This window comes from Lytechinus variegatus, chromosome 8, assembly GCF_018143015.1.
Source record: "Lytechinus variegatus isolate NC3 chromosome 8, Lvar_3.0, whole genome shotgun sequence".
NCBI lineage: Eukaryota > Metazoa > Echinodermata > Echinoidea > Temnopleuroida > Toxopneustidae > Lytechinus > Lytechinus variegatus.
The window spans coordinates 9,015,907-9,035,150 of record NC_054747.1 but is presented as its reverse complement, the minus strand read 5'-3'; the positions used below and the strand labels follow the sequence as shown (position 1 = coordinate 9,035,150).

The window sequence follows — 19,244 nt, the reverse complement described above, 5'->3', positions numbered from 1 at the left end:
ACAAAATAGTTATATGAACGAGCCAGTTGCATCCAAATGAGAGAGTCGATGATGTCACTCACTCACTATTTCTTTTTTTTTTTGTTCGAATTATACAATATTTCAATTTTTACGAATTTGACGATTAGGACCTCCTTTCAACACATCAATTCTAAGCCTATATTTCGTGGCTCCATTAACATTGATAACATTCATCTTGCTGAAAAACGAGAAACAAAATTCTTAGGTGTATTAATTGACTCTAATATAACTTGGAATAGCCACATTCGTTATATTAGCACACTTGTTGCCAGAGGTATTGGCATACTATTCAAACTGAAATATTGTCTTTCCCAAAGATCACTATTCATGCTTTACAATTCTTTTATTTTGTCACATATATCATATTGAAACATATTGTGGGGTAATTGCAACAAAACGAACATAGACTCAATTCTACGCCTCCAAAAGAGAGCACTCCGCATTTGCTCCCACTCGCAATTTTAGCACATGCTGATCCTATTTTTCAGAACCTGAAAACATTAAAAATTCATGACATTCATACTTTCCAAACTGCCATTTTTATGTACAAGTTCTCAACTAAATCTATACCTACACCCTTTAAAGATATATTTGTTTACAACAGCAACATTCATTCATATCCTACACGCCACTCATCCAGCATCCACCTCACAAACCCGATAACAATATTAGCACATTAAACGATCAGACATCACGGCCCAGACGTCTGGAATGATTTGCCCAATGATATTAAACTCACTGCATCTATATTTTCTTTTAAAGCTTCATTGAAAGAAATATCTTTTATCGAAGTATTCTTAATATCACACCTGCACGTTCACTCACATGCACACACACACACGCACACTTTATTTCTCAATTTTTCTTCTTTCTCTTTTTTTCTGATAATTTGTGACGTAAGATTGTCTTCCAGACCTAGACCTATAAAATGATAAATAATTGGTTTCCATGTAGCCCCTTCCCCCCTTTTGCTGCTATTACTCAAGCATTTATTTTGCTTATATAGTTTGCCACTGCATTTTTTTTTCATTCTGTAAATTTTGTGGCTATTTATTTCCAAGGAGGCCCTATCACTTTAAGACCCTGTATACCTACAAATGCCCTTGGAAAGATTCCACAAAATAAACATTTAGCGAGAGGTCACTCTTGTAGAAGAACGGTAACATGAGCTGACCATGAGGTCATGGGTTCTTACAACCTAAACATCTCTGATCTTGGGGAGGTGAAAGAATGACCGCCAAGAATAGATTCAGTCAACTAAGTTCAAAATCATTTCAAACACCAAAATATTGCCAGAGTGTAATTTCCAAATGAGTGCTTACATGAATCTAATTTTATACCTTGCTAACAGTAGTCGGTTGTTTGAAAGGCTTTGGTTTTACCCCTCTCTTCTGTAGACTGCAATGAAGATATTAGTTCTCCGTGCTGTTCCTGGACCCAATGCTTCGTGTAGGAGTTGACTTTGACTTGTCTTTTCCGTCTCCAGGTGTTCAGACTTGGATCAATCCTGTGCAGCTCCGGGATCTATCATGAAGTGAAAGATCTGTTAGAGTTGATTTAGATCATTTAGTTCCGTTTCCAGGCGTGCTACATGATCTATGGTGTCTTCTGCAGAAGTTAATTTTGACCTGTTAGTTCCGATTCCAAGTTTTTTTTTACCTGGATCATTCCTGCAGCTCTGGCATCTATCATGACGTGAAAATTAAAGATCTTGCCAGAGTTGATTTAGACTGATCAGTTCCATTTCGAGGCATGTTGGCCTGGATTCTGCAGCTATATGATTCATCTATCTCGACGCAATCCTGCAGAAGTTGATTTGGACCTGTCTGTTCTAATTCTAGGTGGTTAAGCCTGGATCAGTCCTGAAGCTCCAGGATTTATCATCACGTCAAAAATCTTGCAAAAGTTGATTTGGACCTGTCTATTCTGTATCCAGGTGTTTTGACCTGGATCAATCCTGCATCTCCAGGATTTATCATCACGACAAAGGTCACACAAGAGTTGATTTGGACCAGTCAGTTCTGTTTCAGGCGTGTTGACCTGGATCCAGCAGCTCCGTGATCTATCATGACTTGAAATCTCTTGCAGAAGTTGATTTTGACCTGTCAGTTCCGATTGCAGGTGTTTTGACTTAGATCGTGCAGCTTCAAGATATATTATCATGACTTCTAAGATTTTGCAGGACTATGCGCAGCTGACTTTGTCACATCCATGTGAAGCGCTTGTAATATCAGGTTGTCTGGACGTGATCCATACTCGGCCACAGAACAGTAGCATTTAGTTCTGATATTTTTCTTCCTTCCACATGTATACCTCCAATACTTCTTGGCAATTCAAGATCATATAGAAATGATTCTGCTGGTGGCATTATCACTTTGTCTCGCAATATAATGTCCTTATGGGGAGAAATGTTTCTTACACTTCGATTGATGAAAAATTCATCTTCCTATCGAATAGGATGATTACTGTAACTTTCTTGATATATTCCTCTGTTGCCTCTAATATACTTTTTCGAGCACAATGCATGATTCACATTGGCTTTGCTTTCCCCTACTTATGATTAACCAAAATAGTCTTTTTGACAAAATATATGCCCAAATCTTAGAAGGCATGTGCGACACGGTTACACTTCGTAATTCCGAAGGTTCGTAATCCCGAAACACGTAAATTGTCTATACCTCGATGTTCGTTAATCCGAAAACGTAAAAGGGTTCGTTTATCCGAACATTTGTGGCGTTATTCCGAAGGTTCGATATCCCGAAGGTTCGTTAGTCCGAAAACGAAATAAGGTTCGTTGTCCCGAAGGTTCGTTAATTCGAGAACGAAATAAGGTTCGTTGTTCTGAAGGTTCGTCAGTCCGAAAACAAAATAAGATTCGTTAATTATTACGTTTTCGGATTAACGAACGTCGGAATTACAAACCTCACTTTTTTTCGGACTAACGAACCATCGGAATTACGGACCTCATTTCGTTTTCGGAAATACGAACCTTCGGAATAACAAAACTTCGGAATATCTGAACCTTCGGATTAACGAAGCTTCGGAATTACGAATGTATGCGGTGCGACACAATTAATGTACGTTCGATTCATTCGCTATAATCGTACTCGAAGTCCCAAGCTATTGAAAAATGTGCAGTTGTACATTATTTATCTTCATCATCTAGAAAATATTGTAAAATATCTGTAAATTATGCATATGACTCTACTGCCCAGCATTATAATCAAATAAAACAATACGTACAGTGGCAATTGCTTCTAAATCTGAAGTATACTAGATGCTAGAATATAATGGGCAATGAGAAGACAAAAAGTAATCTCAAATACGTTTGAAGCTAAACCAACACCTTAACACTGAGCTTTCCAATCATACGTTTTGATTACCTGGTAAGTAACACAATATATTGCAGTCTACTACTACATCTACATGATTTGTAGGATGGGGCGTTAGTAATTAGTGTCAATAAGGCCTACAGAGATCTTCATTTCTCTCAAAAGATTTTGTTGTATACTCACCAAATGTACCCCTTCGTTACATATTTACAAGTCAACGATACCTGGGCTGTTTCAGGTCTGCTGACAATGCTTCAGTGCTATACAGGGAACATACAGTCAATGATGCTTGAGGCTGTTTCAGGTCTACTGTACATGATATCTAAGTCATTCAATAATATCAAAAACTTACTGACAAGTAAGTATGTGAATATTACTCAACATTACATCCCAATGAAGCGATTAGTTCATATCAACCAAATTTCAGCTTCCCTTTGCCCTCAAAGGTCAGTGTCTTTCCCTGTGTCCCATGCCACATCCACTACAATAGCCTCTGTCATTTTCATAACAGGAGAGATCTTATATAATTTTTTAATAGTAAGCACATTTAATGACCCAGTAATCATTTTTTCTGTGTGTTAGCTGTGTCATGTATAAGTAAAAAAAAACTAGTATGAAAAAAAATAATGAAATTATGTACACCGAAAGTAGGTTTGTTACCTATTTATGTACGAGTATTATGCAAATAATTTTTTGGACTGCATCTGAACTCTTTTGTATATATGATATATCTATTTTAATTAATTAAGTTTTATACTTTGACCAATGTTCTAACCATATTCTCATTAAAACATTATGTCCAAATTTTGTATTCAGGAATATTATCTATAGCTTCTATGGAGGATATGCTGCTTAGCAACTGTTGCTATACATGGTTGGAATGTTGTGACATTGGCGCTAAGGAGTCAAAATATAGTTTTTGAATTAAGATAACACCCCCAAATTGGTGGTTGCTAAGGTAAATAAGTTACCTAGCAACTGTTGCTATACAGAGAGAGATCAGGTTGGCACCCTCTGCTGAAAATGTTCAGCACTGTTAACTCTTCCTGTCAGGCAAATTTCATGCTTGTACCACAATCTGAACAATTCTTGCTATTTTTTGCACCAATCATCTAGACTACTATGGGAATGGGATCGGAATACCCTTTAATTCAGGTCTTGTTATTGGTCGCTGGTACTGGTCGGGCATATCGCTTGGTATACGTATATATATATACACACGTACACGTGCTGCGCTGTCGGCCGGACGAAGGGAACATTAATGATCATGATTGATACTAATTGTATCTTGATTTGAGCTAACTGATTAAGAATCTTCGAGGGTCAAAAGAGCCAAGTCTAGATTTACCGTGAGTACAAATGTCTCTAGACAATCGCACAACGTAAACTCACTTGCACTCGCAACATTTGGCATTTTTGCTGGACTGACACTGGGAGCAGATACGGTACCGGGGCGGTAGCTGTGCCAGCTCCCGGGAGACTCGGGGGCGCAAACTACTCAAGCCCACGTCATGGTTCGCGCGCGCTAAATCACAGAGATGCCAAGTTCAAAGACCAGCTATGCGTGAGATTTTCTGTGAATCTGAGTGAGATCACAGACATTCTGTACAATGTATATGGGGATAGGCTGTGATAGTTGCGTGAGACAGAGATTTGAGGGGATGAACAAGAGTCCAAAATGCTTGAGTCTCACGCATAATCATACCTTACCTCACCTTACCGCAAATACTGGAAGAATGCTGAATTAGCAGTCGAGCTTCCAGATCTATCTTCTAATTTAGTCATCTTCCATCATGCTTCAATAAATTAAGGAGGCAGCGGGGCAAGTTGGTGAAAATTGACTTTTCATATCTAAGAGTAGTGGGAATCATAATGCTTATCTTGCCAGTATCAGTCTAGCCTGATTTTGAAGGTGTCTACTGTGGTAGCTCTGAAATCATGAATGCACGGCCGTAGTCACTAGATGGCGCTGTCGCGGAAGTGCTCAAAATTTGTACGTAAGTTTCGTCCGCTTGTCAATGGGTGAAATCGCATAGCGATGCGATATCGTCAAAATTAAGCCCCTGTCAGCGTGGATGAATATGATATTTTCTCTTTGTGATTGTCCTCCCGTGCGATGAAAAATATGTCATCGTAATGCATAGGACTTTCGCGAGCTACCGAAGTCATTTTCGTGCCCCAAATTCCATGAAATCTTCCAAAAATAACCATGAAAGTGTCGGTAAGTCAAAAGTGTCGTGAGTTGCTCTCAATTCTTACCTTATTTAGTTGTATTTCTTGCAAAATGGGTCTCGAAGGGTTCTGGATTTTCCGTTGATTGTGAAACTTGAATTGATTTCCTTTCTGTGTCTTGCAGTTAAATTGCAGCGCGGGGAATCGCAAGGGCTGTGGAAGCCCTTCTCAGTGAGGTTTACAAGCTGAGCTGCCCTTGAATTTGGTCGAATTTCGAGCCATTTTAATCGCGCGCACGGGATGATTAATTAACATAACAATTAGCAGCAGATTAGAGATCAAGATTACGTCACGTACGTGTGATACACAGAAATGAAATAGAACTTGAATCACACGGAATCACAGTCAAGAAATGCTTTGTTTTCTTTGTTTGCTAAATGATTTCCTGAATTTAAAATCATGAATAAACACCAGAGTAATGACATGAAGGAGATAATCATGGTCATATGAGGAATAACTAAATATTTTCTGAAAACGAGTGAATATGATGGGGCAATAATGTGCATGCACTGGAAAATGAACATTCACCTCACTGTCAGTGCCGTGGTGTCAGTCACTCAGACACAGTGCTTTACTGCCTTTTACTGGCATTTTCTTTGCACTGCCGCCGCCACTGGTTTTTCTTTTGCCAACTAGATTAAAACTCATTTATTAATATGTTTATTGCAATTTTTGAATAAATGGTAATACAAAGTGGAAAAAAATGAAGATAAAAATAATTTGGACTAAAAACTTGTCATGCCATCACCCCCCCTCTAAAAAATACACACTATCTTGAATGACTCGTTAATTTAATTTGCATTGAAAAAATAAATAATTGTATTTATGCACTTTTTTATTTGTCATTCTTTCTGCCAGAATATCAGATGCCATCATGAATAACCTCACCACCAGATTGAACTCCTAAACATCTTGACAATGACTATCTACTGAGATATCTTGCCTTCTTGAGATTGGAAGTTTTAAGTTCAAGTCAGAGTGACCTAAGGCCCTACTAACAAGAAGAATCCAGATTTACATAAAAACAAATCCCACGAAAGATACAAACTGATTTTACTCTTAATGTGTAGTGTGTATGTGAGACACTGTGTTTGTGTTTATTTTGAGGAGGACCTCCTGTCTCTGTTTTTATTATTTTATTGACTGAATGAATGATCAATACCTCAAAGTGAGAACTGATTTTTGAGGAGAGTACATTAGTGTATGGTTTTGAGTGAATTTGATTTGAGTAACTGTTTTTCTTTATTATTTTTCTCATAATTATTATTTTGCCTTTTATTATATATTTTCAGTTATATATTGTCAGTTTATTTAAAGGGGAATGAAACCTTTGGAACAAATAGGCTTGTGTAGAAACAGAAAAATCAAAGAATAAGAATAAAGAAAGTTTGAGAAAAATCAGACAAATAATGAGAAAGATATGAGCATTTGAATATTGCAATCACTAATGCTATGGATATCCTCCCATTGGCAATGCGACAAGGATGTGTGATGTCACTGATGAACAACTTTCCCTTTGGTGGACTATAAAATACCCTCAAAATATCTCTTTTTGCTTTTTCTTATGATGATACAAACTCTTTATCCATGATGTATTCTTAAAAAATATGTATTACATGCCCTCGTGTAGAAAGAACACATGATCTATGGATAGATGTGATAAAAGAGGCAATTCAAGTAAAATATATACTAAAGTAATGGGGAGAGTTGTTCACAAGTGACATCACACATCTTTGTCGCTTTGCCAATTTGCTATCTCCATAGCAATAGTGATCGCAATATTCAAATGCTCATAACTTTCTCATTATTTGTCCGATTTTTCTCAAACTTTTGTTGATCTCTTTCTTTGATTTTTCTGTTTTCACACAAGCTATCTTGTTCCAATGGTTTCATTCTCCTTTAACATTAAGTTGAACTTCCAAATTTGATCAAAGTGTTCAATTCTTGGGATAGAATTTTATCAGGTAATAAAACTGAGTTTGATAAATCTAAAAAAGGACACTGAAAAAAATATGAACACTTGGAGATGCTCACTAAGAAGAGGAAAAAACATGAAAGGAAATGGAACTTAAGTGGATGTTATAGCATGCCTTTCACAGATCTCCAAGCACCAGGAATCATAGGCGGCGGAAGTGGGGGGGGGGGGGAAGTATCCCCCTAAATTTGAGGTGGGGAGGGGACGATTCCATCCCCCTCAATTTTTGTTGATAACCTTATTTTTTAATTTTTTTTGGCTTGTCAATTTTCAATTTTGTTTCCTGTGTCCCCCCCCCAAGATATTATTTGGTCACTATCTTTTTTTTTGGGGGGGGGGGTCAAAAGATTTTGGCGGTTCCCCCCTAAAATTTTTGGCTTCCCCCACCAATGCCAGGAATGTTGATATTCAACTGAGAGTTGCTGAAGTGGAATCTCCGTTTGTCTGTGAACTTGTTATAGAGAATGATTATTCCAGGACAAGATGATATTACCCAGCCCATAGCATACATCCCAACAATGGAATGGAGGCAATATACCCCTGTAATACATGAAGTATCGTATTATCTTTAGGTTGGTTTGGAAAGTAAGTCCTCTAGTCAATATTAATGTCTGCCCAACAAAATGGTACTATCTGGCAATTTGGTGGTTCAATCACAAGCAGAAAAAGTTTAGTAAATTGACACTAGTAAGACAAACAAATATAATACAGCCAAACTGTCTGACCCCTTACTTGACTACTGACTTAACTAATTATTGAAAAATGACAAGGGATGCTTAGGCCCTTTGTAACCATTTCATTGGGCAGACTGAAGCAGATGACTAGAATTCATACTTTCATGAAGATGAAGGAACATCAAAATGATTATTACAATTTAGCAAATATGACATGTTTGGATAAATTGCTTATTTTTGTTTCAAGAAAGAATTCATCAATAACAGCTTAGAGTTATTGAGAAAACATCAAGAAAAAATAATATTCTGATATGCAATAACTATATCTATTTTATATATGCTTTTTTTTCCAAAAATTTAATCCTTGACATGGGGGGGGGGGGCTGGTTTAGTAGTCAAATTCACCCCCCCCCTTAAGTAAAATGCTTTATCAAAATAAGATTATGCTATCATTTATAAATTACTGCATTTTGGAGCCCATTAAAATTCAAAATGAATCATAGAGGGCAGTGCCACACCTTATTCACTGAAATTAAGGAGGGGCATGCACAGCTGAAAAACTATCAGCAGGGGCAATAATTTTCACTGCAATGTTAGATATCCTAAAAAAAAATCCTGAAAACACATAATTAAAATGAAATTAAACTCCCAGGAAGTGCCCCTGTATACTATTACAGCCCTTGACCTGTATATTCTCAAGGGGTTCAATAATTCCTTCTCTTCCCTTGTAGAGTCGGTTCGGGTGCGAATGTGTCTGAAAAAAAATAAGTAAAAAAAGGATCATTAGTAAAAATTGTAGAGAGAACAGAACATATCATTTTTAAAAAATTTAGCAAGCAAAAACAAAGATTGATCTGGCATTGGAAAATAAAAGGAAATTAATTAACACCGCCCCCCCCCCCCCCCCCCCCCCCCCCCGCTTCAACATTTTTTTGTTGTTTGCTTCTGCTTACAACTTTATAAATTTACCCGATACACCTTTCAAAACTTTTGGCTCCATTATCATGATTATGCCACTGTTCAAGTATTATTTATTTGGAAACCAATGCTAAAACTATAAGGTGAAATGAAATTATATAAAGAAAAAAATATATATTTCACAAAGTATAAAATCATAATGATGTAGGTCATGTTGAAATTAGACCCTGGACTGGACTCAAAATTAGATCAAGTGTAGTGTAGACCAAATGTAAATTAGACAAAGTGTAGACCAAATGGCAATTAGAATTTTTTTTAAACCAAATGGGTAAAGCCCATTTGGTATATGTATAAAGACTAAAATATATGTATATAAGTTAAAAAATATAATTAAGTAGCCTAGGTTGTGCTGAAATTAGACCAACTGGACATTTCACAAAATGAGAATTAGACCAAGTGTAGACCAAATGGGTTAAGCCCATTCGGCATTAGACTAAATGAGAAGTGGGCAAATTGCATGTGAACCAAATGAATATACATATTTACAATGTGGAACTGCATGATATAAAGCCAATTTTATGTCCCAGTATTTGACAAAGTAAAAAAATATACAATTATGTAGGTTATGCTGAAATTAGACCAACTGGACATTTCACTAAATGAGAATTAGACCAAGTGTAGACCAAATGGCAATTTAGTAGACCAAATGGGTTTAGCCCATTTGGCAGTAGACCAAATGACAAGTGGGCAAACTGCATGTAGACCAAATGAAAATACACCAGAAAACACATTTCACAAGTTGGGACTGATATAGAGAGCCGTAGCAGACGACGGAGATGGGTACATGATTTGCGTCCGCAAAAAACGCGCACGCATCTATGTACTAACATGAAAAACAGCATATGGGACGATCTGACTAAAAATCGCACATGCGGGGCTATTTGAGAGTCACAGCAGAGGACGGCTAGCAGACGCCGACGGGCGCGCGCATTTAGCGAACACATCGTGATCGTTTAAACTATCGATAGTAAGGACAGTGCATTAACAGGGACCCGCGATGTCTATGACTTTTTCGACCCATGTTGGTGCTATGAAATTGCTGTTTTTTGCAGTTTAAATGAATTTTACGTAAGTTTTAAGTGGTTTCACATGACAAATTAGATATTAAGAAATTTTTTGATATCATTCTTGGGGACAACAAACACATTTTGAAATTCTTGTTGTCCTGCCTCACTGTGGTAGCTCTGAAATCATGAATGGACACCCGACAGTCATGACATGACATTTTGGCTAAAAGGGTACCCATTATTAGGGAGTTTTATCCAAAAAGGTGCCCATGTTTAAGGATGTGTTTAAGAATTCATAGCCCATTAAAGTTGCGATTATCTGTGTGATTCTTGTTCATTGATTTTAAAAGCAGAAGTATGTTCATGCGTATGCTGTTCTGGTTCCAGGTCGTTTTTAATTATCACGTTGAATGGGGAGCTGAACAGGAAAAGGCAACGAATTGTATTGTACGGGATTTATTATATACTTTGATGAAACAGTGGATGGTTCCCAACATTTTGACCTGGCAATTTGATCCCTAATTTGCAGGAATATTTGCATTGGAGGAGAATATGGACCTACATGTATGTTTAAGGCCAGTATCTTAAAATTGGGGCCATGTTTAGGGATTTTCCAGCATGAAACCATCCATGTTTTGGGATTTCTTCCAAAAAAGCCACCCATTCCAGCGGCAAATCCCCAAGTGCCCCCCCCCCCCCCTGGGTTCCTAGAGACATGGTCGGTGATTTGCTGGAAATGACAACCCTGCACTCTGAAATCTGATCCCATGCATTAAATTGCGATATATGTTCGGACAAGATTTCTGTTTAATAGAGCAAACTTCTAATAGAACACAATGGGCAATGAACTAAGAAGGGGGAAGAAAATCTCCAAAGCCAATAAAAAGAGGCATTCGAATTCATGGCCTTGGCTACCTTGAATAGATTCTATAGGCCTACCACTGGGTGTGAGAAATAATTCTTTCTGATTATTGTCCAAAATGCAGATATTCTGAGGAGAACTTAAAGATGCAATCTCTTCTGTCCAGCTGTGGCTCCATCTTGCTGCTAGGTGAGGCAAACTTCTCATTCTCACTCTCGCTGAGGAAGATGCTGCCTTCTGATATCTCCATGGTTACAACTTGCTTCCAGACGGGGGATGTCATCAAGTCCAGCGGTGATGGGGACATTCAGAAGAACATAGCTAATTTGCAATCATTAGGCAAGTTATTTTCCCAGGAAAATTTGCACTCCTTGAAGTTTCTGTTCTGACCCATTTCCAACAGACACCAGGGCCCAGGCTTACAAAGAGTTATGATTGATCTGATCAATCGTAACTATGGACAGCCAGTAATGTCTACATATTAAATGCATGTTTGTTCAAAAAAATTTCTAGATATTGATGTACGCCTGTATCCATAAATTCATTGATTTCTTGACAATTTTGTGTGTTCTCCTTTGTTTACAAAGGACATTTTACAAATTTCCTGTGGAAGAAATTATGACATTGATGGATTTCCACAGAGTTGAGATTGATTGGATCAATCGTAGCTCTTTGTGAGACGGGGCCCAGGTGGCTTCTGTTCAAGGATTCCAGAATTTTGTAGTAAAAACGTTAAATTTCACAACATTAGCTGCAAGGCCCATGTTCTGAACTAAGAATAACTATAGAATGATCTAATTCTTTGGGTAACCAATTATGACGAATTTCCTGTGAATACTTGATACTTGATGTAGTAGTTCCTATGGCAGCTCACACAGAAGCTATACTGAGATGATGAGTAATGAGCCACTTTAAAATGAAAAATGATTATATTGTTGATATCTCATTCAACACTCGAAACATCTTAAGTACTTTGTACCTTCAGTTTCTTAATCACATTGATTTGATGTAGTATTGTAGCTCTAAATTCTGATGTTTTAACTCACTAAACAAAGACTGCTTTTCAGCCATGTGAATTTACTTTAATAGGAGCTTGTGTTGTCTTTGGGATCGATGCCACCAAGCTTGACCAGTACACTTCTCTAGAAGGAGCCCCGTATGATGCAATTATCTTCAACTTTCCCCATGTTGGCGGCAAAGGGAATATTGGGAGAAACAGGGACCTACTCAAGCAATTCTTTGAATGGTAATTATATTACAAAGGCACAGATCCAGAGTCTGATTTTTACTTGTGCTATTATATCTGTAAGAAAAAAAGGGGGATTATCGCTTTTTTATGGTTTGCGTAATTCTAAGGCATTCTACCATGGTGCCCATTATTTTTTCAGATTTTACAGGTTGCGCGCCTGTCCTAAAAAGACACCATCGATTCTGTGACATTTTATTACCTTTCGTTTTTCTTTATTGGTGATTTAACGGTTTAGTGTACCCAGATATGACAATTCTTGCTAAAGAATCTCTTTCAACTTGCAACTAAAATCTGGAAGTCCAAAGATTTCTAGCCGAGCACAATCTTGATCTTTACGATTTTGTCAAAATTAGCATCATTTAAGTTCCACCATCTCCATCGTGATGACCATCATCATCATCAGTATACCCATTGACTTGATCACCACTGTCTTTGCATCACCACTACAGTCATCACCGTCACTGCTGCCACCACCATTGTCACTGTCATCATCACCTTTGTCGGTTCCTTACCATTATCGTCACCACCACCATGATAATTACCACCCTGATCAGCACAATTTCTACCACAATTATTATTTCGTAACCACCAAGTACAGTCATCACCGTAGGTAGGAGGCATCTCTGACAATTGTTGCTTCATGTAGAAAAACAAACTCCCAGGGCCCGTTGCAGAAAAGTTACTATTAGAGTAACTTTGCCAGCCAATGGTAACTGCCATGGCAACGCTACTTATCAGCCAATCAGAATCAAGGATTCCATGAAACATACCATTAGATGGCAAAGGTACCATAATGGTAACTTTTATGCAACGGGCGGGCCCCTGGTCCCTTGTACTTCGCCAATGTAAGTTGACAAACTGACAGACACTCATAATGACACACAATAATAATAATACATTGTATTTATATAGCGCGTAATACGTGATGTTCTAAGCGCTTTACAAAACAATTAAGTAACATACATCAATAACATTGGACAGTTAACATACAAGAAAGGAAATGTGCAGTGTAAAGTATTTTCATATAACAAATTACAAATTAGCTAAGAAAACTGCCTACTCAAGTTGGGAAGTACATGAACTAATAATGAAAATAATAAAAACTATGACGTTTATTAATTAAATAGTTCGAATACAATCAGTTTAAACAAAATGAATTATCAGAAATACCATGACATATGCATTATAAAGCCAGGTAAAGATATATTTTGGTTGTCTGATCTCTTACATGTATTTCATAGTCTCTTTCAAGACATACGTATGGAAAATATATTTCTTTTCATCATTAAAATATGAAGAAAGAGCTATTAAGTAAAAAACATAATGTTTCGCTTCCCATAATTCAAACACAGAGGAAGACCATGGCCTAAGTCAATCTGGGACTATAGGCACTTGATTACCCTATATAAGACACAAATAAGTAATTCTCTTGCTGTATTTAACCTTAAAAAGGTTTCAAACTTGTCTGAAAAGTCAAAATTTTGACAAGACAGCAATTAATATACACAACCTTGCCTTTTTTCACATCCTACTGTGGAAATATACATTGGATAAGCTTTTCCGATGGGGATCTTCCAGGGCTCTTTATAGCGTTTTGGGGCAAAATCGCCAGAGCCCCAGTGTTTTCTTTTTCTCCCTCCCCAATGAATAATTGATTGAATCCTTGTGTGAATTTCCTCTCCAGCTGCTCACAGAGACTGTCACCCTCTGGCCAAGTCTTCCTCACCCTCTGCAACGGCCAGGGAGGAACATCCGCCGACCAACCACAGAGGATATGGGGCAATTCTTGGCAGGTGGTTGCCATGGCAGCCTACGGGGCGTTCATCTTGACCAGGACGATGCCCTTTTGTGCCAAGGATTATGAGGATTATTACTGCACAGGCTACAGGTATACTTTGGGGGAGGGGGGGACAATGAATTGCCGCTTGCACGGGCCTCACATTCTGTGATCCACCAAAGGTGCGTGTTTCATAAAGCTGTTTACTATGGACTTTACAAACAACTTGTGATTCTTTCTTGTGGTAAACAATATGACTTTCATTGATTTATTTCCTAAGAAAGAGTCACCAGTCCATTGTAAAGTCGATCATAAGTCAGGAATACCTTACCAGGTGGGTGTTTCATAAAGTTACAAACGACTTCACGCACAACTGGAACATATTCTTAGGTCATAACTCAATTACGCAGGGATAACACATAGCAAAAGAAAGGATCACCAGTCGTGCGTAAACTCATTCGTATCTTACGATCAGCTTTATGAAAATACCCACCTGGTGGGTGTTGGGCGTTTCATAGAGCCGTTTGTTAGTTAAGATTGACTTTACATAATGACTGGTAAACCTATCTTGCACGCTAAATAAACACCAATGAACATTCAATGGTGTCATTTACCACAGGCAAGGAGCACCAGTCGTTTTTTAAAGTCACTCTTACGAACAGCTTAATGAAATGGCCTCTGGTGGATCTCCCTTGATTAGACAAACTATGCCAATGAAAAATTGTTTATAACCTGGCTAGATCCATCACTGCATGAGACGTTATAGGCAAACGCCAAGCGTTGTCTCGCCTGCATATTGCAGTCATGAGGAGACTGCATGTCAAAACTGTAGGTCATGTCATTAGTGGAACAAAGCCAGTAGTGGAACAAACAGATGCAAAAATCATCCGAACATACAGTACGAGTCAGATATCTTTAATACCTGTTTCGAAGCTATAGAAAGTTATTGTGTGTACAGCACAGCATAGTGCAAGTCATGGAAAGTTCATTGACCTTTGACCTTAATCAAATTCAACTCACATTCAAACTTGACCTGCACCTTCAAAATATGGACCTCTCGTATGAATTTGGCACTCCTACCTCGAAGATATAGAAAGTTATTGTGTGTACAGCGCAGTGCAAGTCATGGAAAGTTCATTGACCTTTGACCTTAATCAAATTCAACTCACATTCGAACTTGACCTGCACCTTCAAAATATGGACCTCTTGTATGAATTTGGCACTCCTACCTCGAAGATATAGAAAGTTATTGGGTGTACAACACAGCACAGTGCCAGTCATGGAAATTTCATTGACCTTTGACCTTATTCAAATTCGACTCATATTCAAACTTGACCTGCACCTTCAAAATATGGACCTTTGGTATGAATTTGGTGATCCCACCTCGAAGTTATAGAAATGTATTGGGTGTAAAACACAATAATGCCAGATGTTGTTTGAAGGTTTGCATGGTGGCATGTACAATTGCTGATGTGGTTTACGGTACACCATGTGGAGTGTTATAGAAAAAGTGGATAGAAGAAGAGAAGAAGTGGATAGGCAAGAAAGTGGAGATTTGAGAGTAGAATATTCTTTCTTGAAAATAGTCCTGAAAACGACTGTAAACCAGAAGGAATGTTGAGTGACAACAGCTTGAGTAGTAGAGCTGATGAGGAGATGCTGGCTTGAATCGGCGAGTAGAGATGATGAGTAGTAGAGAGAGACTCAACGTTTCGGACAGGTTGACTGTATAGAAGAGAAGGGAGTTACCACGTTTGTTTTTTTTTTCATTTCAATAACAATGTATACCTCTGTATACTTGATGACAAAGAAATCTTAATTGAATGTTAATTTATTTGTTTAATTGAAATGAATTTGATTTGGATTAATTTGCATTTGAAAATTTCATGAAATGTGTGTAATTTATTCCTGCATACAGGAGTCAGTCCAAGGGCTTTTTGACACAGAATTCAATCACCCACATCTTTGAGAGGAGCACGGAACACATCCACAACCAGCCCTGTCAGACACCTACAGAACTAGCCATCCAGACGGACCAAGGGGTGGTTACTTTCGACTGTCCAGTCGATCTCCATCGAGTGATAGACAGGTAACATGTATTTCCTATGTGTCTCAATCATTGACAGCTTGACCCCCACCCCCTAGATATGGACACAAAAAAATCTCACAAAACTGCTGCCTATGTTCTCAATCGGTTAGTTTCTTGATGTCTAAAGGCCACCGCACACCTTACGACCCGACTGGTCGCCGACTGGCTTGCGACTGAGTGAGGGGAGATGGGACGTCACAGTGCTTGTCAGCTTCACAGTCGCAGACCGGTCAGAGACAAGTCGCAAGTAAAATCGGAAGGATTTGACATGTCGAATCCTTATGACTGGATCGCAAGCTCAATCCAACCTCCAGCCAATCAGACAACAGAGTTGCATAACGCGTATTATGATAAACAACGCGCATACGCAGCAGTAAGCGCAATTACTCAGATGCTAAGCCAAAAAGCAAAAAGCGCATGCGTGAGTCGCAGATCGGATCGCAAGGTGTGCGGTGTCGAGGCTTATGACTGCCTTGCGACTCATCTCCCCTCACCCAGTCGCAAGCCAGCCGGCGACCGGTCGGGTCGTAAGGTGTGCGGTGGCCTTAAGTGATCCTTTGATCACTTCAGTGTTGTTGCAAAGCTCATGAAATCCCCACTAAATTCCTTAAAGGGTTTAGAAACTTGACGTGGTCGTTAGCAAGGTGAACTTGACTCAACCTCAGCAGGGGAAATTGCAAATAAAAGTGGAATAGATAAGTGAGATTTTAGAGTGTGATTACACCAAAAATCATAGGTGGAAATAATACGTAAACATACAAAGGTGTATGCTGATAGGCCTGTATATTCTCAGCAAAGTTCATTGATGCACCAAGAAGTAAATGTTCAGGGCAAACAATGAAGTCCTGAAGTACAATCACTTTCAATATTATAAAATGCATAGTAGGACATTCCTTGCTATAACTGGTATATGGGTCTGTTGGTTTATTCATTGGTCCACTTGGGGAATAACTTGATCTGAAGATTGATTTTAAGTCTAAGTTATTCATCAGATTTGGGTGTTTGTGTTGTTGTAATTTAAATGTGATCAATCTTTTTTGTCTATTTTTAGAGATCTATTGTCAGAAGCTCATCACCCTGTGTCACTTGTCTCGAGAGATTTACGTGGACAGATCGATGAATCGTTCAAAAACATTAGATATTGTCAAGATAAAGAGCTCCCTCTTGTGTTGGATTTAGAAGATGCAATCACTACTGGCCATTGCTCCCCTTCTGAACTATACAATCTCAAAAGGACCCCACATATTCTACAGCATAACGGGAGCCACAGCTATCAGAGCAATGCTGTACCACAAGGTGCTGTTCTTGGAACCGTAGAGTCACATGGAGAATTAGGGGTTGTAGATGATAGGAATGACAAGGAATCATTGAAGCAGGAGGGGGTCATCATCTCAGAGGAAAATTCAAGGACCGGGAATATTGGAACAGACCAATCAAATTCTCATCAGAGTGTCAACAATATACCTCATGATGCACCCCTTGCCAAAGTCCCAAGGTATCGATGTGCATCAGACCATACCAAGAAGAACTTTCTTCTAAGGCCCACACTTCTTACTCACATCCCTTGTAGTCTTGGAGATACAGTTTCTCAGGGTGTCTGCATCTGTGGCAGAGTCTTCCGTCGCTGCGGCATACTCCCAAACCTTTATCCAATTCTTCACCAAAGCCTGATAGTGGTCCCAACAGATCAAGGAGATTCAGGAAAATTGTCTGAGACATTTAAAGATAAGGTTTTAAGGGTATCGGCTAACCTGCTAAGAGAAAATGGATCTGTTTCAATTAATGAATGTCTTGGGGATCAGGATGGTTCCAGTAGCAAACATGGGTCCCTTTTGTTCAAAGTGGAAGGATCGAATGAGGCCTCGGACTCCACGCTCACCGTCGGTCAGTGTGGGATCTTCCAATCGGGAGGACGGAGTTTCAGCTATTGCACTTTTAACATCGACACCATTGCAATGGTGAAATACAATGTGAAAGATATACGTTTATTTTGGTCAGCAGATGACCGGATATTTGCCAAGTTTGCAGAATCGGTTGAAAGATGTTCAGAATCTGATCAGATACCACCGCCTTCCCTGGAAGGGTATAGCCTTCACCCCCCGGCGTACACTCACGATATTAGCTTTTGGCTCACTGACGACACCTACGATGAATTTCACTTCTATTCATTGATTCGGGCCGTGACCTGTGACCTTGTACGAGAAGTTCATTTCCTCCACAAGTATGTCAATCAGAAGATAAGCTACAACTATAGACTTGTCTACCAGTCCTGCGACAGGGCGCTTGCGAGGCAGGAAGCAACACAGCTCCAGTTGGATGTGAGAAAAGCACTTGATGAGAGTCCAGGACTAGGGGTAAATCCTAAATAAATAAGTTGTGCTGGATTTTACATAAATTATTAAGACATCTTCCACATCAGACATCCACAAACCTTTATTATAATACTTTTTGATACTATATTTTGATTTACCTGTGTCATTATCATGACCTTTCTGGTAGTAGAAAATGTGAACTGATAAACTTATACAACTTTGTGTCCCATCTTAGAAAGATAGTTGAGCCGTATGTAGTTAAATCTGATTAATGGGAAGCTATCACCGCGATTGTCTGGAATGCATATTGCTATTCAAAGTGTGTGACAAATATGAGGAACAATGCCATATGCATTCCAAGTTCAGTGTTGACCTTATAGTATTGATGTTAACTCAATTTGTTACCTGGAGCACATCACCAAAGTTACGATGGAGCAGGTCACTACATGTAGGTGTTGAGTCATAATTCGATGTTGTTCAGATCATCTTTTTTTTTTTAACCCTAAAAAGACTGGGGGGGGGCTGATTCACCCCCCCCTCGACATTTTTCGCGATAAATCCGCTGTGCGAAATTTTTTGACCGCGTCGCTCGCTGACTTTTTACTTTCAAGTCTCGCGCAACTTTTGAGACCAAAATTGTGACCCCCGGGTACGCGGTTCCAAAATTACGCAACATTTCGTAAGTGCATGCAGACCCAAAATTACTCAAAAACGTGAATTTGTGTACAAATCCAAT

The 19,244-nt window shown here is 38.7% G+C and overlaps 1 protein-coding gene across 1 annotated transcript; it reads left to right on the top strand.

Annotated features, from left to right (window-relative positions):
• The first annotated feature begins 4,543 nt into the window (after positions 1-4,543).
• Positions 4,544-19,000, top strand: LOC121419936 (ferredoxin-fold anticodon-binding domain-containing protein 1 homolog). The gene is made up of 6 exons (XM_041614419.1): positions 4,544-4,702; positions 11,206-11,420; positions 12,171-12,327; positions 14,015-14,218; positions 16,026-16,196; positions 17,248-19,000. The coding sequence occupies exons 2-6, from the start codon at positions 11,228-11,230 to the stop codon at positions 18,563-18,565; spliced, it is 2,043 nt and encodes a 680-aa protein (XP_041470353.1). The 5' UTR covers positions 4,544-4,702; positions 11,206-11,227; the 3' UTR covers positions 18,566-19,000.
• Positions 19,001-19,244: the final 244 nt, after the last annotated feature.

What these genes read in the sequence shown, in the direction of transcription:
- LOC121419936 (XM_041614419.1), top strand. Translation starts at nt 11,228, where the DNA reads ATGCAATCTCTTCTGTCCAGCTGTGGCTCCATCTTGCTGCTAGGTGAG. An exon ending in CTCAAGCAATTCTTTGAATG is followed by an intron (nt 12,328 to 14,014) that starts GTAATTATATTA and finishes TTTCCTCTCCAG; the next exon opens with CTGCTCACAGAGACTGTCAC. An exon ending in CTCCATCGAGTGATAGACAG is followed by an intron (nt 16,197 to 17,247) that starts GTAACATGTATT and finishes GTCTATTTTTAG; the next exon opens with AGATCTATTGTCAGAAGCTC.